The sequence below is a fragment of the Cervus elaphus genome, chromosome 1, assembly GCF_910594005.1.
Source record: "Cervus elaphus chromosome 1, mCerEla1.1, whole genome shotgun sequence".
Lineage (NCBI taxonomy): Eukaryota > Metazoa > Chordata > Mammalia > Artiodactyla > Cervidae > Cervus > Cervus elaphus.
In genome coordinates this window covers 93,089,027-93,115,541 of record NC_057815.1, presented here as the reverse complement: position 1 = coordinate 93,115,541, position 26,515 = coordinate 93,089,027, and the positions used below count along the sequence as shown (strand labels likewise).

The 26,515-nt window shown below is 35.6% G+C and overlaps 1 protein-coding gene and 1 pseudogene across 1 annotated transcript; one reads left to right on the top strand and one right to left on the bottom strand.

Moving 5' to 3' along the window:
• Nucleotides 1-2,250: 2,250 nt before the first annotated feature.
• LOC122674673 lies at nucleotides 2,251-3,172 on the bottom strand (annotated as a pseudogene).
• Nucleotides 3,173-14,303: 11,131 nt separating this feature from the next.
• Nucleotides 14,304-15,344, top strand: LOC122702917 (olfactory receptor 5T1-like). The gene has a single exon (XM_043916913.1). It carries the CDS (start codon nucleotides 14,340-14,342, stop codon nucleotides 15,342-15,344), a length of 1,005 nt encoding a protein of 334 aa, XP_043772848.1. The 5' UTR covers nucleotides 14,304-14,339.
• Nucleotides 15,345-26,515: the final 11,171 nt, after the last annotated feature.

The following is a 26,515-nucleotide window of genomic DNA, read 5'->3' as shown; positions in this document are numbered from 1 at the left end:
CCTGCCTGCCAATGTAGGAGACATAAGAGATGCGGGTTCCATTCCTAGATCAGGAGGGTCCCCTGGAGGAGGGCATGGCAACCCACTCCAGTGTTCTTGCCTGTAGAATTCCATGGAAGGGGGGCCAATGTGGGAGAACCAGGCTTGATCCCTGGGTCGGGAAGATCCCCTGGAGAAGGGAATGTCAGCCCACTCCAGTATTCTTGCCTGGAAAATTCCATGGACAGAGAAGCCTGTCAGGATACAGTCCACTGGGTTGCAAAGAGTCAGACATGACTGAGTGACTAACACTTTACAGTGTTCACATATACATTTTATTTTCTCTCTCTCTCTTTTTTCCCCACCCCTCCACTGTATAGGCTAGTATCTCTGGTAAAATGTTGAGGGGAAAAAAAAAAACTGTAGGAGAAAAATCCCTTTCCTTGGTTCAAATTACAGAAAGACATGTTTCAACATTTTTAAATTTAATTGTTTTGTTAACCCTATTGCTGAGATTAAAAAAAAACAAAAAACAAAAAATTACTTTAGTGTCATCCTTTACTGAAAGAATTCTTTAACTTCTTATTTCCCAAACTTAAGTTAAACACCATTCTATTATTATAAGTTCAATGTGGATCATTTTACTGTATGATTTATTTTATGCTTTTATGCTAAATTATTATTTATTTAGTAACAGTTTGTTCCCCTAGAGTATGAAATTTAAGTGAAAACTGGATTTTTCTTCTCAGTAATGCATCATTGTAACTACACGATATAGTTATGTGAAGCTTTTTTAGACATGAAAACCAAATCAGTCACCATATGAATTCTCTTTAGTGATGACAGTCAATGCTTATGCAAGAAAACCACTATGCAGCTGACCCCTGCCTCAGTACTGGACAATGTATGTGATACAATCAAATGATATTATTCCAAACCATAAATTTTGGATATAATTTGCCATGCAGCAACAGAATATTGAAACAAAGGACTTCAAAATGGCTTTGAAACCAAGTTTAATATTTTACTTCCCTCAGTCCTTTCAATGGGTAATTTGTAATAGCCACGGTTGTCATCTGTTACTGTCATCTGCACATTATCTCCTCTGAAATGATCGCTATAATTTTTGTGTGCTTTTTAGATGTCTTTTTTGATGACATGATAGCTGCTCAAAGAAAACTAGCTGATAGATGAGTTATGGTCTTATGAAAAATAATTTAAGCACATAGTATAATAAGAGAAAGACAGATTTAAAAAGAAAATATAAAAGAAAAAACCTTCCTCTGATTGCATCATTTCTCAATCAGTTTGACTGAAAATGATCCAGTGTACTGTCCATAGTTCAACTCTTTCCATCTGAAGAAATACAAGATGTTCTTAATAGTAATTTTATTTTAGTTAATATAGTGATTCTGTCTTATCAAGTATCATCCTTTACAACCAGGAAAACTTGGGAAAATAATGTACTAAATATCCCAAGTATTTTTATTTTAATTTCAACTATATACTTCACCAAAAGGAAAAAAAGAAAATAAAAGCAAAAGATCTTAGAGAATGGATAACACTATATGGGTGAGAAATGATTAAATCCCATACATCCTATATCTCTGAACAGCAAACATGCGTTCATATTTTTTGCATTAGTAAAAATTAAGGTAACAAATTATCAAGATGCTAGTAGCATGATTTGGCTACATAAACAAAGCATATCTACAAAGAATTCAGACAGAAGCAGAGAGTAAAAATATATTGCCACACTACAAAATTTTAAGGGTCATTATGCAGAATTTTATTTTTAATCTTTACAAATGGATCAAATTGAAGTTACTGAAAGGTAAAATGTCTAAAGTCAAAAGCACATAGATATTTAATGATTGTTCTCCAAACTTTTACCACCTGTATTATCTAAAAACATCATGAAAAGGAAAAAAAAAGTGCATGATAGTTATATGAACAGCAAAGTACAAAAATATCTATGGTTTTAGGCGAAAAGGTAGGTAAGTAATGGTATATTTTCTCATAAAATTGCAAATCACCAGTAAATTTGTGGACTGAATATAAGATTGCCTAAATACATAGTTTCTTATCAGCAAGGCACCATAATATAATCCTGATATTAGAAAATTCAGCATAAAACAATAAGGCCAGGAATGAATAAATATAATAAATATATTAATCATATGGAAAAAGCAAACTATTTCTGATTATACAATGACAAAATTAAATAGAAAAACAGAAAATGAATTTAAATCAAGCAGCTAATGCTTTACATTAAGGGAGCAGTTTTCTCAAGGCTGTCAAGACATCCTTGTTTCTCAGCGTGTATATCAGGGGTTAAACATTGGGGCGATGACGGCAGAGAAAAGTGAGAGAAATTTGTCTGTTCTGGAAGAATTTTTGGATTTAGGTCGTAAATATGTAACAATCGCAGATCCAAAGAATAAAGTCACCACCAGGACATGAGATGAGCAGGTGGAGAACGCCTTTGCTCTTCCTGTTGCTGATGGCAACTTCAGGATGCTGGAGGTGATTCTAACATAGGAGCCAAGAATCAGCAGAAAAGGGGCCACGGCAAAAAGCATAGCAACTGTAAAGACCTGCATCTCACTCAGAAACGTGTCCCCGCAGGCCAGCTTCAGGACTGGGAGGATGTCACAGAAGTGGTGATTGATTTGGTTGGATCTACACGAGGACAGAGAGAAAACCTGGCACATCTGCCCTATCTCAGCTGGAACTCGGGTGACCCAGCAGGCAGCCACCAGCTGGACACAGACCTTGTGGCTCATGACCAGAGGATAGTGCAGGGGGCCACAGATGGCCACGCAGCGGTCAGAGGCCATCACTCTATGTTTGCAAATATAAGGAAAAAACTCATCTGTGTTGCACAAGCAAGCAAAGAAATATGTCTTTTCTGAGTCCAGAGGTTTATGAGCATTCTAGGAAGAGTGGCAGACACATAACAGATTTTCAAGAAGGAAAAATTACCGAGGAAAAAGTACATGGGAGTCTGGAGAGTCTGGTCTGTCCTGGTTATGAGAATAATGATGCCATTTCCCATCAGAGCTATCACATAGATAAACAGAAACATCACAAAAAGAAACATTTGGAGATTGGGAATGTCAGAAAATCCCAAAAGAACAAATTCCATCATTGAAGTGAGATTCACATTCGCTAGATATTTTTGAGGTTCCATCTGTGAAAATAGTACAATTAGACATTTATCTTTTTTGCTTTGTAATTCTATAAATTAAAGGGATTTAGGGGAATCATTAATATTACATAAGATTTCTATTTTCTATTAATGTCTAGTATTTTATATCCTGGACTAAACATAACTGAAGCTTAATGGAGAATATGTATGCTAAATTCTAAATATAAAAGCATAAGTTGCAATTCAAGGTTTAACTTTAAATAAAAGTGATATGTTTAAAAATTATACACTTTCATTTTGAATCTGTTTGTGTGCAGAGCAAAATCTATCCACTTTACTTTTATTAAGGAAGCAAAATTCTGAAGCAGAAATATTTGCATCCCGCTTTCTCAGTGGTAGGGCACCACCAAATTCTGTAATGCATTTTTCAGGAATTTCCCAACTCTTCCATTAGAACTTTTTCAAGAATAAAGCATGCCTTTCCTTTCATATTCTTCAATGATAGCTCTTACTTCATGTATGTGCACTTTATTTAAGGCCATTCTGACTGCTTTTATCTACTTAAATAAACAACATAGCCATCAGGAATTATAAAGCAGGAACATTTATTTATCTTTTACAGGGATGCAGCTTATGTTTGACAGTGTTCTTGACTTATCGGTTATTTAATTAATAATGACAAACTTGAAGGAATTACATTGATGATATAATTTCTGAAACTCTGCCTGGTAAATCTATTCTAAAATCTCTTACGATCTGCCAGAGGCCACTTTCATTTAAAAATTATCATGCTAATAATATATATATATAAGATGCAGCACATGAAAATTAAAACTGAAAACTAGAAATTGTTTAAAATATGGCTAGTACACAGTTGTCAACAATATCAAAAGCAGAGAATATATATTTTAGCTAGTAGGTGGGTGAGCAAATATAGTTTAGTGAGTAACTAGTGAGACCTACAGACACTCAAAGTTCTCCTGTGTTGAGATATACTTAGAAAATATAAGAATTTTATAAGAAAGGTGATTAGTAAACTGTAGCTTTAAATAATATATAGGAAATTGGAAAACACAAATTCCGTTGTGCTACTCTTGTGTTAGTAAGCTACTTGCAATAGCAGATTATTGAATTGTGTTAACGTCAGGTTATATTGATATTATAGATGAAGAAATTAGGGCTCAAAGGTTTACATGATTAAACTAAGGAAAAAAAAAAAAAAAAAAAAGGTGTTCTCTTTGACTTCCAGGATTCATGAGCTTTGTGAGAAGGGTAACAGATCCATAGCTATTTCCTAAAGGAAAGAATTGCCAGAGAAAGAATACATAGAAATGTAGGGGTCAAGACCTACTTTTGTTAGTAGAATTATGGTTCTATTGCCCATCAAGATAATGATATATCTAACTAAAAGCAACCCGAACAGAAGCCACTGGAGATGATGAACATCGGCAAAGAGCAAGAGAAGAAATTCCTTCAATTGAGTTAGACTTTACTCTGGTATATTTCTTCTTGTTTTTATTTTTTCATTGCTGTTCTTTTTTTGTTTTTTTCTCTTTTTTGTGTTTTCTCTATAGAAAAAGAAGATTTAGCAATTGCTTTTATTCCTTCATCCCCAACATTTCTTGTTCTTCAGTGCTAAACAAATTATAATTTCTAATTGCACAAGTCCAGCATTGTGATAGTTAAATTTTCAGCATATGCCATGAACAAGATTCATGGTAAGATGAAATTTTTGCATGTTATTCTCAACAGTGAGCAATTTAGAAAAAACAACTACTGTGTGCTATCTCTAAATTATCTATACTATACCTCTTTCTTGTAAATGTTTAAGTGTTTATTATTAAGGGAAATGAATATTAATGCTTTACTACTGCCGTCTTTGAACTCAAGTCTCCATTACTTCAAAAAATTCAAATTATTAAGAAAATGTATGATAATATTCCATATCAGTTTGTCATTGGTCATATCACCATCTCTACCCTATCTACTTCAGTTAGGTCTGTATGTGTAATATTAATTAGCAAGCTAAATCATGTAAGTAATTTAAAATCAGTATTGAACTCAAAATCACTTCATTATTTAAACTTAAAAGCATTTATTTTTTTCTTAAAATAGATGCTCCTTGAATTCCCCAGAACTTGCAATTGTATGAACTAGGTTGTTTTATATTTGCTTCAGTTCAGTCGCTCAGTCGTGTCCGACTCTTTGGAACTCCATGGACTGCAGCACACCAGGCTTCTCTGTCCATCACCAACTCCCAGAGTTAACTCAAGCTCATGTCCGTTGAGTCGGTGATGCCATCCAACCATCTCATCCTCTGTGCTCCCCTTCTCCTCCTGCCTTCAGTCTTTCCCAGCATCAGGGTCTTTTCTAATAAGTCGATTCTTCTCATCGGTGACCAAAGTATCGGAGCTTAGGCTTCAGCATCAATCTTTGTTTTATATTAAATCTCTTCTTAAAATATCATCAGGAATCTAATTAACTTAAAAATCCCCATTAAAATATACTGGCTCAAAACCAAGTTTATCTCCCCATATTATATAAAATATATCAGTTATTCAAGTCTTTAGCATTTCAAATAATTTAATATTATTATTAAATATTTTAACTGTAAACTATATTTGACCTAGTCAGAAATACATGGAAGTTCCTTTAACATATCACTCTTGCTACTATATATTAGTATTAGATTTTAAAATAAAAGTTATAAACTAAAGCTTACAAGAATATAAAATAGTTCATATTTACCATTCTTATATAAGATGATGCAGATTTTATCTCACTGCGGAAGATGTAAATAATTATATTAGTTTACGTGAAATCACAATTTAATCAGACATTCAACTTAGCTTTAAAATATTCCATTCTTTCCAAAATAAAGGGCTCTTTAATAAAGTTTCTCTACCCCATGAGATCTCTTCGACCAGTCATGTTACATTTCCAACTAAAAGCACCATCTGGCACTCTATGATTTCTTTTACTTTTCCCAGCTAGTTCTCACTCCATCCAGAATACTTTCTCTTCAGCCTCTCCGTGGACTAGAGCGCACAGCACGCTTTTTATTCCTTAAAATTGAATACGGTGCTGAGCACCATACCTGGAGACCATCTAAAACTGACACACACCCAGTTCAAACGCTGCCAAGATCACTCAGCTGTGAGGCTCTTTCTTTAACACTGAGCTCGCAGCACAGTTTCCTGAACATGTTTTTCTTATATCCTCCTATATTATATTCTTAATTGATATTTAGGGTCCTGCACATGTAATTGCCCAGATGATAAATACTATTTTAATCTTATATGTTATTGATTCTTCCCCAGGCACCAGGGAGACCTAAGAGATAGATGCTGTATTATTTTTCCTAAAAAAAAAAAAAATTAGAACCACTGATAATAGAGGTTTTATGTTCTCAGTTTAAAATTTCTAGTGTGAATGCAGTTGTAAGAGAAAATAATACCAAAACTTTGTATCGGATAAAATAACTTGAATTCTCCAACTGAGATAGTGTGGAAAGACACAGCCTGTGTCTTCTGGGCTTCAATCCTGGGGAAAAAAAAATTATTCCCACCACCTAGATTGTTTCAAAAATGTTGATTTGTACCCAGTCATGTTACTTATTAGTAAACAGTGGCTTCTAAGGGTTTATGATTACAAACAGAAAATATTTCCCTGAGAGGGAGCTCTGATGATAGTGTCAAAACAGAGAGTGACTAGGAGGGTGACCCCAGAGTAGCAGGGATCATGTGGAAGACACCATGGAAGGTGACCGAGGAGTGGGTGATGTGAGAAGCCAGCCGGAACTGAGCTACTGCAGGCGCATAACAAAAAAGCAACAGTGCTAGAAGGAGTTCTAAAGTCTCATAATTAGCACAGTGTAGAATTATGCATGGAGAGAGAAAATTTCTGATGCCATAGAAAATAAAATTCAGAAAAAAGACACAAATTTATCATTCAATACCAAAATACCATAACACATTTGCAAATATAGACTTTTAAATTAATGTTATTGGAACAGCACGGTAGCTTTAAAATAGGAAAGCTTTTTTTTTTAATCTTATATGATACATAATTTAATTTAATTTATTTATTTTTCATTTATTTTTATTAGTTGGAGGCTAATTACTTTACAATATTGTAGTGGGTTTTGTGGGAGAAGGCAAGGGTAGGATGTTTTGAAAGAATAGGAAAGCTTTAAATGATGTGTAGGTTTAAATAGTGTAGAAAGTAAGTGAAACAAAGAAAGCATTCTAAATTAAAATTTGTATAATCTTGAAGCAAGAAAACTTTAACTTTGGCTCAAAATTAAAATTCAGGACACAAAACCTGAAAAAAATTAACTACATAAAAGTAGGTAATTCTACTTGATGGAAATGAGCATGCACCAAAAGTAAAGTTAAACTAGTTTGGGTAAAGTTTTGGAAAAAATATGTCATATCTCAGATAGATTTTTATTTTCCATTACAAAAAAAGATTTTTTTTTTAGTTATCAAGGAAAAGTCTAAAATGAAATTAGAAAATGATGCAAATAGTTTAAGGAACACTTCACAGAAAACAGAGGGAAACAATTGTTTAAAAATGGGAAGGTGCTCAACTTGTTAATGAACAAGGAATAAAATTTAACTCTACAGAGATTTAGTTGTGAAAAATAATCTGATATTATTCTATGTAGTTTTCTGGGAAAGCACATTAATGCACTAATAATGTTGAGAAAAACTCTGATAGAAATTAAAATTTATCCTATAATAAAAATAGCATACCAAATTGGCAAAATATGAGCATTAAAAAAAAACACCTGCTATATGACTAGGTTTTAACACATTTACATATTTTGAAAGTTAAATAGCGAAAGAGTTGTAAGTACATGTTTCTATACTGTTAAAGCGAAGAAAGTTTTTCTCGACTGACTCAGAACGCAGAACACAAAAACCAAAAAATCTACACAAAAATAAATGATTCTACTTGTTACAACCTTACACTAAAAGTAAAACTGAAATGTTTTGATAAAGATGACAAAATATAATTCCTCACCTAAAGTGCTATTTGCTTTTATTAATAACCTCCACTTAAATATCAGGAAGTCAAAATAAAACAAAAGTAGAAAAATGAACCAAGTAGTTGAAGTAACAGTTCACAGAAAAGGGAGGAAAATCATCATTTAAAAATAGGGACAAAATCTCAATGGCATTCAAGAAAAAGGAATGAAAAATGTATATTGTGTAGATTTAGTACATAAAGCAGTCTAAGATATTTCCCCAACCAATCTCTTGGGAAAATATACTTTTTACACTCCTGAGAATGCAAATGCCTAAACCTGTGGAGGAGAACTGGGTACCTTCAATTATTCTTTGAATCAATAAACATGCGTTAAGTACGATTTTATGCCATTTTGCATTTTTCAGCATTGTTTGTAAAAGATGATCAGTTACCCAATTGTGAATGATCAGGTGGACTGTCTCTCTCTGACATAATGAGCCTTCATTTTGATGTTGTCATTGACTTTTTACTTTTTCCATAGCTATCTGTTTCCTTCAAAATAGGAGTTTGGTAATTTTTTATCCAAATTTGTCTAGTGTTTTCAGTAGGAAGAATGTCTTGCTGTGACCCTCTATGTCACAATCAGAAATGAAAGTTACTTCTTCATTGTTTAAATGTTCCTAATCATGCAAGGAGATCCAACCAGTCCATCCTAAAGGAGATCAGTCCTGGGTGTTCATTGGAAGGACTGATGCTGAAGCTGAAACTCCAGTACTTTGGCCACCTCATGCGAAGAGTTGACTCATTGGAAAAGACACTCATGCTGGGAGGGATTAGGGGCAGGAGGAGAAGGGGGCGACAGAGGATGAGATGGCTGAATGGCATCACTGACTCGATGGGCATGAGTTTGAGTAGACTCCGGGAGCTGGTGATGGACAGGGAGGTCTGGCGTGCTGGGATTCATGGGGTCGCAAAGAGTCGGATACACCTGAGCTACTGAACTGAACTGAGCTGAATTATATTCAACTTGATTTTACTACATAAAATATTGTTTTTGTGTACTTTATAATCCCTCCTTCAATAATCTTATTCATTTACTAATATATCTCCTCTATATACTGCCAGTGAACTTCATCTCTTTACCCCTTTATCCCTTCATAGTGTAGCACTTTAAAATTTAAATATCTACAGTAATCTTTATTTAATGAGAATGAAGTCTATTATAGGTACTTTCATATTATTTTGTTATCTAATCATTTACAAAATTTTGAGAGTAGTAGCAAGTTATATTCCCAAGTAGAGGAAATTGGATTTCAGAGTAATTAAATCATCAACCTAATGGCATAGCTATTGAACATCAGAGCTTGTTCTGTGTCCTATATCATTAGATGTCATCCCAATTCTGCACATATTTTTCTTCCATTGAGAGATCATTTTACACCAGAGGCCAGAGTGCATTCACATAATCATTTAACTTTGTTGTTCATTGCTCCTGAAATCGAGCTTTTTTTTTTTGTTTTCATCAAGAAGAGGAAAAAAAAAAAAATCTTGTTACTTTTCTATCCCAGAAGAGAATTAGTGTTTTTTGTCCCGAGATATCCCTAAAGATTTCAAGAGTCAGAGATTCTGGTATAAGAGTTCAAATGCTTAATACTCATAGCATATTTTAACTGGGCACGCAATTCATTTTCACAGGTAATATGAAAGGATTTTCATTGATTACAAGATATTTTAGAAGCGATAACCTTAAACCTCATACTAGATTCTATGCCTTAATATTTAAGCCTTAGATAAATTTTTCTAGTTAATTCAGAACTGAATTAAGGATTGAGTGAGGAAATTTATTAGAACATAGTAGGGGAAACAGAAAAGACTCCCTGAATTTTTAGCCCAATGTGGCTATAAATTAGAAAAAATTTTAATTTCCTAGATGGAAGACAGCAGTCAGAATAAGGTATAAATAAATGGCTATATTTAAACTTTAGGAAAATTATTAAATGGAAAGAAAATTATTTATTAAACAGCCATTGGGTATATGTCTTTTGAAGATCATTATTTTTTCTCATGGGGGGATATAAATTAATTTTAAATTTATTTCACTAGTTAGATGATTAATCTAGAAGCTACAGTAAGATTTTTGTTTCATTTTATTTTCATAGTCTACTTAAGCTTGATTTTAAAAAGATTCAGGCACATAAGAATGTTAATTTGTACTTCTAGGAGCATAGCAATTCCAGAATTGTGGCATGTTACAATTAGCTTGTGATATGTTGATGGTAATAGCATGGGGTCTGGCAACAGAGAAATTTGTACTCCAGCCTTGGCGCCTCTAGTAATTCACTGTGGGCGCTTACTCAGTTCATAGGGCTAGCTGGTCCTTCAGTTGTCTAATCTATAAAAGAATTCCCATTTATTTTGTTGCAGGTTGCTATGTAGACTCTTTCTCTCAAAGTGAAATCAGCTAGATGCAAAAACAATTAGTTCTAATTTCCTTAATTAGTGGACAGAATCGCTTGCTTGATGAACATCCTGGATGAAGTAAATGACCCCATACTTTTTGTCTGTGTGTGCTAAGTCATGTCTGACTCTTTGCCACCCCATGGTCTGGCCCACTAGGCTCCTCTGTCCATGGAATTTTCCAGGCAAGAGTACTGGATTAGATTGCCATTTCCCTCTCCAGGGAATCTCCATGATCCAGGGATCAAACCCACATCTCCTGCATTGGCAGGTGGATTCTTTACCACTAGCACCACCTGGGAAACACTTTTTGTTTATCATTCCTCATTTTTCTACAATGAAATAGGTAATTGGTCTAATGAAGTATGATTAAGCATAATATATGCCTTCATTCATAATCCACCTTTTGTACCTATGGCTGACTCATGTTGAAGCTTGATAGAAAACAACAAAATCTGCAAAGCAATTATCCTTCAATTAAAGAATAAATAAATTTTAAAAAAATGGAGTCCAAAAAAAAATAGATCAGAGATATAAAGGTTTATGAGAAAGTTGTAAAGTACAAAATTATCAGGATATTTAAGTAAACATACTATTATTTTATTGATATGCCCCACATCAGAATGTAATGAAAGAGAATTTTTAAGATGATTGATAGGATTAAATACTGGAATTCAGTTACTTTAATTTCATGGGAATGATATTTTTAATTTATATTAAGTGTCATGTAACACATAAGCTTAACTAAAAGAAGAGCTACTTAGATTTTGCTTTGGAGTCCATTTATTATCTAATGCTTTGACAAAAATTTGATTTCCTAGCTCCCTATTTATTTATAACTGTCCCATGAAGTTAAGAAAAAAATTTGATAACCCTATATTCAGGACAGAAAAAGAGGCACAGATGTATAGAACAGACTTTGGGACTCTGTGGGAGAAGGCGAGGGTGGGATGTCCTGAGAGAACAGCATTGAAACAAGTACACTATCAAGGGTGAAACAGATCACCAGCCCAGGCTGGATGCATGAGACAAGTGCTCAGGGCTGGTGCACTGGGAAGACCCAGAGGGATGGGATGGGGAGGGAGGTGGGAGGGGGGATCGGGATGGGGAACACATGTAAATCCATGGCTGATTCATGTCAATGTATGGCAAAAAACACTACAATATTGTAATTAGCCTCCAACTAATTAAATGAAAAAAAAAAAAAGGAAAAATTTGAAACATATTATAGTCATATTTAACATGTATGCATCCTTACATATAATTGATACTTTAATAAAACATTTTAATGCATCTCATAAATAAGAAATCTGTTGTCAGACCATGTTCATGTAGTTGAACAAAATATGCACCAAAATTTTGATCAATTTTATTCTTTCATTTGAAGGCTCGAGTTACTTTGGCTAAATCACATTAGGGGCTAAATCTGCGATCAATATTAAGGTTCTAGAGTTAGATTCAATATTTTTTGTCTTCCACAACTGTGCTGTCTCAAACACACCAGTTAAATAAAAATTAGAATAAAATAAAGCTAAAGTTTCCCTTGTGAAGGTTAGTGAACATGTATTAAGAATTCTTTATTAGACAATCTCAATGTAGTCTTCAAAATTTGCCTCGTATCTTTATTATCTTTACTGTATTTCTTATCTGTCTAATTCCTATTTTGAAACTGATTCTTGTCGGTCAATATTTTTGTGTGTAATATATGGATTCTTGAAGGAGAAAGATTGATAATAACAAATTAAAAATGACGATATTGTCAATACTCAAATAATACATTTAGTACGCTTAATACCTTTAATGTTAAAATAAACTTGATGGTTTTATAAGATACCTTATTAATATATCCATTCAAACTAAATTAGAATTTTTATAATACGTTTGTGTGTGTATATGTGCTTTCAAGAGTAATATGTGAGTTCTTTGAATTAAAAAAGAGATAAATATTTGATTTAATTATATATTTGTACCATATATATTTCTCTAAGGATTAAGTAATATTTTCCTTTTTGATTTGACAACTCCATAGTTGAAAAATTATTTAAGAAAAATTTTCAAGTGAATGGTGGAACTATCTGGGAAAATGAAGATATGAGACTTTGTTTTCCTTCTAAAAGTGATTTTAAGCTGATTTGCTCATTCTCTATTTGATGTATGCATGTCTCATTATAATAAAGATATAGTTTCATGTTAGTAATTTCGTGTTAGTAATATAAGCTATTAGTAGGTCACTGAATTCAGCTCATTTCCACCCACAGCAGATTTTTCATTCTTTCAAATAAATGTCGATCTATATAGCACACTGAAGAAAAACAAGAGTCATGATACTGAAATCTTGGTCCTATACACGGTAAATGAAATATCTAATTGCTTCAATGCTGGAGACTTTAGGTACAGATACTGATGACCTTTTAACATTTTGCTTGTTTGTTATGCACTTTGTTTTCTTCATACTCCACTGAATAAGCAACAGTCTGACATCATAGGGAAATACGAGCCATAATAAAATACTCTGTTGTGATTTATACAGTCATGTGCTCCTTTTAGCAATACCTTTTCTAAAGAGTTTTATTATTTGACATCAGGAGATATTTACAGTTAGTGCTATTTATATCCAAGGGTTCTACTTCCCTGGATTCAATCAACTGCAGATCCAAAGTATTGTGAAAATAAAAATTTGCAGAGTTCAAAAAGTAAAACAAATTTGCAGCACATCAACAACTATTTTAAAAGCATTTAAATTGTATTTACAACCTTTTAGACAACATGCACATTATATTAGGTTTTATAAGTAATCTATAGATGGGTTCAAGTATGTGAGAAGAGGTGTGTTGCTTATATTGTAAATATCTCCCCATTTTATATAAAGAACTTGTGCCTCTTTAATTTGGGTATGGGTGAGGGGAAATATGGAACTACATGCCCAACTCCGAGGGATGACTGTATTTTATAGTAATTGTAGAAAATTCAGGTACCAGAATGTCCAAGTAGTTAAGGCATTGGACTTAAGATCCAATGGATTTATATCCTTGTGGTTTCGAACCTCACTTCTGGTACAAGTGGATCTGCTTGGGCTTCCCTGGTGACTCAGATTATGAAGAATCTGCCTGCAATGCAGGAAATCCAGGTTCGACCACGGGGCCAGGAAGATTCCCTGAAGGGAATGGCCACCACGCACTGCAGTCTTCTGCCTAGACGGAGGAGCCTGGCGGGCTGCAGTCCATGGGGCTGCAAAGAGTTGGACATGACTAAGTGATATCACAATAATAATAATGATCCCATTTCCTAGTAACCTGGGGACGTGATAAAGTTAAGTAATTTTCACATTGGTTTTTAACATTTAAATTTAATACTATCTTCTGATGTCAATATATTTGCTCACATTTTACAAACTGTAAACTTCATGCATGCTGTAGAAAATCTGGGATTAGCACTCAGATGTGTGTTTTCTACTATAATAATTCTGGGATTAAAAACTCCTATATTCATTTGTCTTTGTGAATTTTTAGATGACATAATATGAAAGTGAGTAGTCATAAATTTAACAGAAAATAGATTGGAAGTTAAAACATATAAACTGGCATTATTTTTAACATGAAAAATTATTAATTTTTTAAAATTATTTATTTTTAATTTATTTTTACAGAGTAAGCATCCACTTGGATTCAACTTTTAATCACTGGACTATTCCCTCACTGAAAAGGATTTCTAAGAAACAGACATGAGAATATAATTGGTGGACTCTATTTTTGCCATATATTGCTTTTGGAACTTAAAAATGAAAACTGAGATATCAGGGTCACCATCAGATTTAGATTTATACAGGACTCAGATAAAAAATAGGACTGAGGTCACCATGTTCACACTGATGGGCTTTACAGATGATTTTAAGATGCAAATCTTTCTATTTTTACTATTTCTAGCAATCTATCTTTTTACAATGATCGGGAATTTGGGGTTGGTTTTCTTGGTCATTATGGATTCCCGGCTCCACAACCCCATGTACTATTTTCTGACAGCATTATCATTCTTGGATGCCTGCTATTCTTCTGTTATCACCCCCAAAATGCTGATCAATTTCCTATCAGAGAATAAAACCATTTCCTTTCTTGGATGTGCCACACAGATGTTTCTCTTTCTTACTTGTGGGACCACAGAATGCTTCATCTTGGCTGCAATGGCCTATGATCGCTATGTAGCCATCTACAACCCTCTCCTGTATTTAGTTAAAATGTCACCCCGAGTCTATGTGCCACTCATAATTTCCTGCTATGCTGTTGGTATCTTGCATGCTACTTTACACACAGTGGCTACTTTTACCCTCTCCTTCTGTTCATCGAATGAAATCAGACATGTCTTCTGTGACATCCCTCCCCTCCTCGCTATTTCTTGCTCTGATACTCGCATGAACCAGCTTCTAGTTTTCTATTTTGCAGGCTCTATTGAGATATCCACCATATTGATTGTTCTGATCTCCTATGGTTTCATCCTGTTGGCCATTCTGAGGATGCGTTCTGCTGAAGGGAGAAGGAAAGTCTTTTCTACATGTGGCTCTCACCTAACTGGAGTGTCCGTTTTTCATGGCACGGTTCTCTTTATGTACGTGAGACCCACTTCCAGCTATGCCTTGGATCATGACATGATCGTGTCTGTATTTTACACCATCATAATTCCCATGTTGAATCCCATCATCTATAGTTTGAGGAACAAAGATGTCAAAGAAGCAATGAAGAAAGTGTCTGGGAAAAATTGGTTTATCAACAAAGTATATTTTTCACACTAAACATTAAATTGAAATAAATTAAGACTGATGTTTATTGTTTTCAAATCAAAAATTATAATTAAAATATTTTCTATTAGTTTATTTATGTCTACCTGCTATTCTTAGATGTTTAAAATAAAGATTATAGTCAACCCACTACACATGCAGTTTTTGCACATACAGGAAACTGTGACATCTATATACCTCTATCTCCACATAACATGGGTATGTAATATGTATTTTATTATTATATTCATATGAAGACTTTATATATATATATACATATATGTATCTACAGATAAACACATACACATGTATACACACATATGCATATATAGATACTGGTTGTTAATTTCTGGAACTCTCTTGCTTTTTTGATGATCCATTGGATGTTGGCAATTTGATCTCTGGGTCCTCTGCCTTTTCTAAAACCAGCTTGAACATCTGGAAGTTCATGGTTCACGTATTGCCGAAGCCTGGCTTGGATAATTTTAAGCATTACTTTACTAGTGTGTGAGATGAGTGCAATTGTGCGGTAGTTTGAGCATTCTTTGGCATTGCCTTTCTTTGGGATTGGGATGAAAACTGACCTTTTCCAGTCCTGTGGTCACTGCTGAGTTTTCCACATTTGCTGGCATATTGAGTGCAGCACTTTCACAGCATCGTCTTTCAGGATTTGAAACAACTCAACTGGAATTCCATCACATCCACTAGATTTGTTCCTAATGATGCTTCCTAAGGCCCATTTGACTTAACATTCTAGGATGTCTGACTCTAGGTGAGTGATCACACTATTGTGATTATCTGGGTTGTGAAGATCTTTTGTGTACAGTTCCCCTGTGTATTCTTGCCACTTCTTAATATCTTTTGCTTCTGTTGGGTTCCTACCATTTCTGTCCTTTATCAAGCCCATCTTTGCATGAAATGTTCCCTTGGTATCTCTAATTTTCTTGAAGAGATCTCTAGTTTTTCTCATTCTGTTGTTTTCCTCTATTTCTTTGCATTGATCGCTGAGGAAGGCTTTCTTATCTCTCCTTGCTATTTGTTGGAACTCTGCATTCAAATGGGTATATTTTTCTTTTTCTGTTTTGCTTTTTGCTTCCCTTCTTTTCACAATAGAACATCTATTTCTGCTTCATTGACTATGCTAAAGCCTTTGACTGTGTGGATCACAATAAACTGTGGAAAATTCTGAAAGAGATGGGAATATCAGACCACTTGACCTGCCTCTTGAGAAACCTCTATGCAGGACAGGAAGCAACAGTTAGAACTGGACATGGAACAACAGACTGGTTCCAAGTAGGAAAAAGAGTACGTCAAAGCTGTATATTGTCACCCTGCTTATTTAACTTATATGCAGAGTACATCACGAGAAACGCTGGGCTGGAGGAAGCACAGGCTGGAATCAAGATTGCCTGGAGAAATATCAATAACCTCAGATATGCAGATGGCACCACCCTTATGGCCGAAAGTGAAGAAGAACTCAAGAGCCTCTTGATGAAGGTGAAAGAGGAGAGTAAAAAAGTTGGCTTAAAGCTCAATATTCAGAAAACTAAGATCATGGCATCCAGTCCCATAACTTCATGGCAAATAGATGGGGAAACATTGGAAACAGTGGCTGACTTTATTTTTCTGGGCTCCAAAATCACTGCAGATGGTGATTGCAACCATGAAATTAAAAAGACTCTTACTCCTTGGAAGGAATGTTATGACAACCTAGACAGCATATTGAAAAGCAGAGACATTACTTTGTCAACAAAGGTACATCTAATCAAGTCTATGGTTTTTCCAGTGGTCATGTATGCATGTGAGAGTTGGACTATAAAGAAAGCTGAGCACCAAAGAATTGATGTTTTTGAACTGTGGTGTTGGAGAAGACTCTTGAGAGTCCCTTGGACTGCAAGGAGATCCAACCAGTCAATCCTAGAGTATATCAGTCCTGGGTGTTCATTGGTAGGACTGATGTTGAAGTTGAAACTCCAATACTTTGGCCACCTGAGGCGAACAGCTGACTCATTTGAAAAGACCCTGATGCTAGGAAAGATTGAGGACAGGAGGAGAAGGGGACGGCAGAGGATGAGATGGCTGGATGGCATCACCGACTCAATGGACATGGGTTTGGGTGGACTCTGGGAGTTGGTGATGGACAGGGAGGCCTGGCGTGCTGTGATTCATGGAGTCTCAAGGAGTGGGACACGACTGATCGACTGAACTGAACTGAACTGATCATAGATTCACTTTGCTCTATAGCTGAAACTAACAGAACATTGTAAATCAACTATACTGCAATAAATATTTTTAAAAAAATATTTTCTCACTATCTGGAGTCTAGATGTCTGAAATCAATGTAACAGCAGGGTTGATTATTTTCTGATGCCTCTCTTCTTCATTTGTAGTTGGCAGCCTTTACCCTCTGTCTTCAAGTTATCTGTTTCTCTGAATTTCAGTGCCCTAATCTCTTCTTGCTTGCTCAGTCTCTGGGTTGTCTCCAACACTTTATGATCACATGGACTGTAGCCCAACAGGCTTCTCTACCCACGGGATTCTCCAGGCAAGAATACTGGAGTGGGTTTCCATTCCCTTGTCCATAAACTCTTCTTAAAGGGTCAACAATTATATAGGATAAGATGTGCCATAAAGGCATCATTTTCAGCTAATTGCCTCCTCAAAGACTGTCTGCAAAACAGTTACATTCTGATATCCTAGGACCTAGGACTTCAACATGGAAATATTGGATTTATTTGCATACACACACACATACACATGCAACGTTCACATTAAACGTATATTGTCAGCTTCTGTCTCCATATAACTCAAAATGGATAGATTCCTATTATAATTACAAGTGATCTGACTAGCTTGAGCAAATACCAACTCATGTAGAGCAAAACCACACCTCACATATTCCAATCCACTTTCCATGGAGTCAATGGCAACGAACTTCAAATTAAAGAACTCTGCTTCATCTACACATATGCAGCAAACTAAACCCAGGAAACTAAACCCAGCCTTTAATTCTGAGAGTGCAGGTGATGGAGCAAATTCCTGATGTCACTACATGCTATTTAAGAGGGTACATTTCTTTTGCTTTGCTTTTTTTTTTTTTTTTTTCTTTTCATCCAAAGCATGGACACTAAACCCACACTTTATTTCTTCACATTATACAGAGACTGCGTGCATGCTTGCTAACTCTCTTCAGGCGTGTCCTACTGTTTGCGACCCTATGGACTCTAGCCCACCAGGCTCCTCTGTCCATGGAATTATCCAGGCAAAAATACTGGAGTGGGTGGCCAAGCCCTCCTCCAGGGGATCTTCCTGACCCAGGGATCGAACCCGTGTCTCTTATGTCTCCTGCATTGGCAGGCAGGTTCTTTACTACTAGTGCCACCTGTGAAGCCCATACTTTGACATTAGCATTTATCAGGATTATACTTAAACTCAAGAATGATAGAAGATAAGCACAATTCAGAGTTAATGGCCACCTGACTGGCACGCGGCTCTCTCCAGCCGGTCGATAAGGGTTTCCCTGCTGACCTGGTCGTGACCCGGCTTTGGGTCCCTTTTTCAGTGACCTTTGCCACCCTGTGATGCTTTGGCATGAGTGTGTGCTTAGCCGCTCAGTCGTGTCAGACTCTCTGAGACCCCATGACTGCAGACCGCCAAGCTCCTCGGTCCAGCAATTCTCCAGGCAATGATACTGGAGTGGGGTGCCATGCCCCCCTCCAGGATGCTTTGGCAGAGGCCCCATTTTCGCCCCTAGACCCAAGAACCAAGGTACAGAAGAGAGTCTCTTTGTGTTTAGGACTGTTTTGACAGATCTCATTTGCACTGAAAAGATAGAGTCCTTCAAAGTCGATTGAAAGTGGAAGTGCATTTCCTGTTTCTCTCTCTTCCTTTCTTCCTTCCCTCCATCATCATAATTACTGTGTATGTTTTTGTGTTATGAATGTGCATGCATGGGTGTGAAACCTCTACTTCCAACAGTGCAATCTCAGCACAACAGAGTACAACCCAAGGATATTTCCCTAAAGTGGAATTAAGGAATTTAAATACTACCTCAACAGTAAAAGTATAGAGCATCTCTTACCACAATATATTCTCCACACATTTTTTCTGTATTTCTTTCCCCCTGTTTGGAAGGCTCTCCACAAAGCTATTCACATGATTCCTTCCTTTAAATGTCACTTCTTAGGAAGGATCTCTTTGACTTTGACTGGGCTCATGCTCAGCAGCTCAGTCATGTTTGACTTATTGCAACCCTACGGACTGTAGCCTGCCAGGCTCCTCTGTCCATGAAATTTCCCAGGCAAGAATATGGGTTGCCATTGTCTCCTGCAAGGGATTTTCCTGACCAAGGGATCAAACCCAGACCTTCCACATCTCCTCCATTGCGGGCGGATTGATTTTTTACTTCTGAGCCACCAGGGAAGCCCTTGACAACTTTATGATAATACAACTTACCTCCATGTAGTCCTCCTATTCCATCTCTCTTAAAATGCATCTTTACATTTTTCACTATTTTATATAATATGTCCTTTAAATTCAATTTATTGTTGAATCTACTTTTACAGTCCACAATAATTTTCAATACATATTGTTGCTTAATAAATATTCCTTCATGAGTGGATATATTAGGGAGGCAACTGTCAAAAATAGTTTATTTAATTCAATTTAAAAACATATAAAATAGAGTAACACTGTTATTTATTTCATATTCATTATCTTTAAAAAGGGCTTCCCAGGTAGCACTAATGGTCAAGAACCCGCCTGCCAATGCAGGAGACAAAGAGATGAGGTTTTGATCCCTGGATAGGGAGAGTCCCTGGAGGAGGGCATGGCAATCCACTCCAGTATTCTTGTCTGGAGAATCCCAGGGACAGAGGAGTCTGGAGGGCTACCGTCCATAGGGTCGCAGGAGTTGGATGGGACTGAAGTGACTTAGCACTCAAGCACACACATCTTTAAAAAATTCTAGTTTATGTTTTTTTTTTTTTTTTTTCATTTATTTTTATTAGTTGCAGGCTAATTAATTTACAATATTGTAGTAGTTTTTGCCATACATAGACATGAATCAGCCATGGATTTACATGTGTTCCCCATCCCGATCCCCCCTCCCACCTCCTTCCCCATCCCATCCCTCTGGGTCTTCGCAGTGCACCAGGCCCGAGCACTTGTCTCATGCATCCAGCCTGGGCTGGTGATCTGTTTCACCCTTGATAGTATACATGTTTCAATGCTGTTCTCTCAGAACATCCCACCCTTGCCTTCTCCCACAGAGTCCAAAAGTCTGTTCTGTATATCTGTGCTCTTTTTCTGTTTTGCATATAGGGTTATCATTACCATCTTTCTAAATCCCATATATATGTGTTAGTATACTGTATTGGTCTTTATCTTTCTGGCTTCCTTCACTCTGTATAATAGGCTCCAATTTCATCCATCTCATTAGAACTGATTCAAATGAACTCTTTTTAATGGCTGAGTAATATTCCATGGTGTATATGTACCACAGCTTCCTTATCCATTCATCTGCTGATGGGCATCTCGGTTGCTTCCATGTCCTGGCTATTATAAACAGTGCTGTGATGAACACTGGGGTGCACATGTCTCTTTCAGATCTGGTTTCCTCAGTGTGTATGCCCAGAAGTGGGATTGCTGGGTCATATGGCAGTTCTATTTCTAGTTTTTTAAGGAATCTCCACACTGTTCTCCATAGTGGCTGTACTAGTTTGCATTCCCTCCAACAGTGTAAGAGGGTTCCCTTTTCTCCACACCCTCTCCAGCATTTATTGCTTGTAGACTTTTGGATAGCAGCCATCCTGACTGGCATGTAATGGTACCTCATTGTGGTTTTGATTTGCATTTCTCTGATAATGAGTGATGTTGAGCATCTTTTCATGTGTTTGTTAACCATCTGTATGTCTTCTTTGGAGAAATGTCTGTTTAGTTCTTTGGCCCATTTTTTGATTGGGTCATTTATTTTTCTGGAATTGAGCTGCAGGAGTTGCTTGTATATTTTTGAGATTAATCCTTTGTCTGTGCTTCGTTTGCTATTATTTTCTCCCAATCTGAGGGCTGTCTTTTCACCTTACTTATAGTTTCCTTTGTTGTGCAAAAGCTTTTAAGTTTCATTATGTCCCATTTGTTTATTTTTGCTTTTATTTCCAATATTCTGGGAGGTGGGTCATAGAGGATCCTGCTGTGATTCATGTCGGAGAGTGTTTTGCCCATGTTCTCCTCTAGGAGTTTTATAGTTTCTGGTCTTACATTTAGATCTTTAATTCATTTTGAGTTTATTTTTGTGTATGGTGTTAGAAAGTGTTCTAGTTTCATTCTTTCACAAGTGGTTGACCAGTTTTCCCAGCACCACTTGTTAAAGAGGTTGTCTTTTTTCCATTGTATATCCTTGCCTCCTTTGTCGAAGATAAGGTGTCCATAGGTTCGTGGATTTATCTCTGGGGTTTCTATTCTGTTCCATTGATCTATGTTTCTGTCTTTGTGCCAGTACCATACTGTCTTGATATTTGTGGCTTTGTAGTAGAGCCTGAATGTTTTGCTTTTAACTTTTATAATTCTATCAGTTTATTTTGCTGTTAATTTCTAATTTCTTAATTTGAATATGGATTTTTCAATGAATACCATGTCAGTGCATCCCACATGATTTAGTAAAGCAGATCTTTCTATCAATACTAATATTTTTGCATTTGTTTTTTCTTTCTTTGTCTTTGGATTAGAGTTTGCTTTTTAATTTATTTTTCAATGCTTAAATAGAATAGCTTCAGGAGCTGTTTTTTAAAAATTGTCATTTATTTCAAAACAAAATGCGGTATGCTCCTGTGTTGATTGCCATGCATGCGAAGTCACTTCAGTCATGTCCAGCTCGTTGCAACTCTATGGACCGTGGTCCACCAGGCCCTCCCCGCTCTCCCGCCTGTAGGGTTTCCTAAGATGATTGCTGGGTCATACAGTAAGTGTATGTTTCATTTCATAAGATACTGTCTGATTATTATTTGAAGTGACTGCTCCACTTTGCTTCCTGTCATTAACGGATGAGATCTCCAGTTACATAGCATCCTTGGGAGCACTTTGCATTGCCATTTGCTATTATATTCTAGTCATTCTAATACGTATATGGGATAATGTATACAGTGGGATATGTATACAGCGATTTTATTTTACTTTCAACATGGTGATTTTAAATTATATTTCCCTAATTGCAAATGGTGTTGAACATTTGTTTATTTTAATTTAAGCTTCCATCTGTGTATCTTCTGTGATAAAGTATCTGAACTTTATAACCGTGCTGTACTGTTAATCACTTTACTTTCATATTATTCAGATTTAGTATTCGTTTAAGCTGTTACCCATGTTCAGCGTCATTGTTTTGAAGAAGGGCTCTTCCTCTTCTATGAGTTTCCCTTATCAGCTCTGTCAGGAGTCAGCTGACTGCCCGTATAGACGCATCTCTGAGAAGCCTGTCTCGCGCGGACTCACCTGTCTGTCCTCTCACGAGTGCCACGGTACCTCGGTTACTTTAGGTTTGTGTTCAGTCTCGGAATTACGTGAGGCCTCCAACACTTTCAGAAATGCTTTGACTACCTTAGCTCCTTCACATTTTCATAAAAATTATATTTTATTACCATTTTCTGTAGAAATGCTTGTTTAATTTTAAGTAGGGTTCCACTGAATATAGCGATCTTTTGGGATTGCATTTAACTAATAGAGCCTGTGTTCACAGTTGGACTGTTTAGAAAATTCCTCCCTTCTTTCTTCCTTCCTTTTCTCCTTTCTTCCCTCCTTTTTTTTTCTTCCTGTTTCTTTTCATTCTTTTCTTTGCTTTTCTCTTCCTTTTTCTCTCTTTGGTTTAGTACTCAGACTGTATCACCAGCACTTCTTAATTACTGATTTAGAATCTCTGGATGTAGACTGGAAGCATGTATGTCTTGTTTCACAATAGTTTGAAAACAATTTAAATGCATTGCTAGGTACTAATTTATGGAATGGTATATGGCACACTCCAAAACACAAGTCTCCATTCAACTCAAAAAGCTTGGAATTTTTCTGCCAAATCTCTAATTTAAAAGGTTCTACTACACAGAATATTAAAGTTATCTGTATACAGTACCATGTTTCCTGTCAAACTACCTATTCATATATTTATATCTTACCTCTTCCATTAAACTGCTCACTAAAATTTAGTATATCTAAACTGTTTATTTAAACAATTTGTCTCTCATAATACTCAGAAATGTAGCACTTTTAAGTTTAAGTAACTATAATAATCATCACTAAACGATTATGAATTCTGTCATAGCTTATGCTTTCACAAAAATTCGTTATGTGTATGTATAAAGAATTTTGAGAGAAGTAACGCCATATACTTCTGGGAGATAAAAGTTATATTTCCTGGTACATAGGTATTTAGTGTCAGAATGAGGACTATGTCCTATATCATTAGATTTAATTTCCAATTCTATGAATATCTTTTTTCCACTGAGGGATCATTTTATTCAGAGGCCTACTGCACTTATTTAATTTTATCTATAATAAGAGTTCATTGCTACAGAACCAGTCACTCATTTACTATGGGGGGAAATAACGAAATCAGGTTGTTACTTTCTGTCCCAGAAGAGAATTAGTGTATTTACTCCTTCGAGTTTCCCTGTGGATTTCAAGAAAAGCTTGGCAATCTGATGTAAGACTCCTAATGCCTAGTATTCATATATACCTTAACTGAGCAATTAATTTCCACAGGTAAGAGGAAAGGTTTTTCATCGCTTATAAAACATTTTAGAAGTTTTAAGAACTCCAGGGAACATTGTAGAGAAGTAGAACCCACTCTTACTATACTTAGGTATATAGAACTATCGATTAGAACATTAATTTCCTCAATGGAAGATAACAGAAGGAGGATGGTAGAAATAAAAGGTTGATCTAAACAAGACAAAATATTAAATGGAGAGATAGTTAGCTATCGACCAGCAACTTGGTAAGTGCCATTTGGAGATTAAGATGTTTTTCTCATGGAGGGATAGAAATAAATTTGAAATCTATTTTGCTAGTCAGTTAATTGCTCTAAAAGCTACTTCTAGTTTTTGTTTTGTTTTGCTTTAATGTCCTGATCCCTAAACTAAGGGCTGTATAAGTGAATTCAAATATGTGACGATATTATTTGGCATTATTTCTGGGGTATGTCATTTCCAGAACTATGGCATATCGCAAAGAGTATGCAATATGGTCAAGTGGAAATAGCTTAACATGCGCAACAGAAACTCCTGAATTGGAATCCTGACTCTGCTAGTAGCTTATTATGTAAACTTGGGTAACCCATGGGTCTAGCTGGTCCTTGGGTTTCTCATGTATAAGATGCTGGATTATTTAACTGCAGGTTGCTATGCAGATCACATAAGATGAAGTACACAAAATTTCTAACACCTAGTAGCCACTTAATAACGCGTGGTAACTGCTATCGCATCTTTCCTTCAAGACTGGTGTTTGTAGCATTTTTTCACAGATGTTAAGTGCTGCATGTTTTCTCAGTGTATGAGAGCTGAGGAGATTATTTGATTTTAGTTTTCCAGAATGTGGCTATTTTGTTAAAAATTTGGAATCTATATTTTTGGTTTTCAGGCTCTATCTCTTAAAGTAGTATTTGCTGGATGTAATCAGTTCTAATTTCCTTAAATATTAGTTGATAGAAGTGCCTGTGCTGGAGCACCTTGGATGCAGGAGATAAACTCCATACATTTTATGGAATATGATATTACTGTCTTATTCATAATACAGTTACTGGAAACATCATTACCTTAAAAAAAACACCTACAATGATAGGCCAATACACAGGTTTCTCCATTTAAATGAGAGAAGCATTCTGTAAGGTCAAGTAATTCCTCTAAAGTAAAATTGTAAAACAGTGAGTAAACTAACAGATTATTAATTTTATATTAATGCCTATGTAAAGATAGACTGGTATTTATATGTGTTTTATGCATTCATGACATACTTAAAGAATCTTTAATTTTTTTCAATATTTTTAGGCTACATAGTTCTACAAATTTCTTCAAATTGTTACAAATCTCCAAATTTGGATCTTCACAGTTCAACTCCTGTTGGTCAAGGGTTGGTAGAGAACTATTGGTGCATTTTTCATATTCTGCTTGCATAATTTTTTTTTCTTTTCACTGTGTCTTTTTTTCTATTTGCCTAATTCCTGTTTTGTATCTGGCACTCTCTAGTAAATACTTTTGTACAACTATACTTCCTTTCTTGAAAAAGAGAAAAGAGAGATGAGAGAGAGAGAGAGAGACAGAGAGAAATATATGAGGGTAAAAGAGAGAAAACGAGAAAATTTTAAAATATAAATATATTTTTGTGATACTCAAGCTATACATTAATCTATTTCATATTATTATTATGGTTTTATAAGTTACTTTATTAATGTATCTTTCAAACTAAACTAGTTCATTCTAATACTTTCATGCATTGTGCTATTACTGGGGCTTCCCGGGTGGCACAAGTGGTAAAAACCCCACCTACCAATACTGCAGACATAAGAGTGTGGGTTCCTGCAGTGGTCAGGATAGAACAGCCTGGGTCAGGAAGATTCCCTGAAGGAGGGCTTGGAGATACACGCTAGTATTCTTGCCTGGATAATCCACAGACAGAGGAGCCTGGTGGGCTAAGGTCCATAGGGTTGCAAAGATGGACAAGACTGAAATAACTTAGCACACGCATTATGCTATTATTATTATTATTACTACTACTACGTGTTATGTGTGTTAGAAAAGTTATCCATGTGAATCTAGAAGGAAGTTTCTGGGAAAATGAAGACATATAACTTTTTTTTTTTCTGATAATCATTTGCTTCTCCTCTTGGTATACAAAAGTCTTAACAAAACAAAAATATAATGTTTCATGTTAAGAATATAAATATTTGTAAATTATTGAATTCAATGCAGTCCTCTGCGTTACAGATTTTGCACACCCTAAATGCATATTGGTCTATGGAACGCTGAGGAAGAACAAAAGTCAACAGGCTGAAATCTTGCTCCTACATCACAGATGCAATACTTAATTATGTTTCAAAGATAGAAGCTGTAGGTCCAGATCCTGGTGACTCACTAACATTTTGATTATGTATTATAGATTTTCCTTGTTTTCATATTCCTTTGAATGAGCAACACTGCCAGGATAGG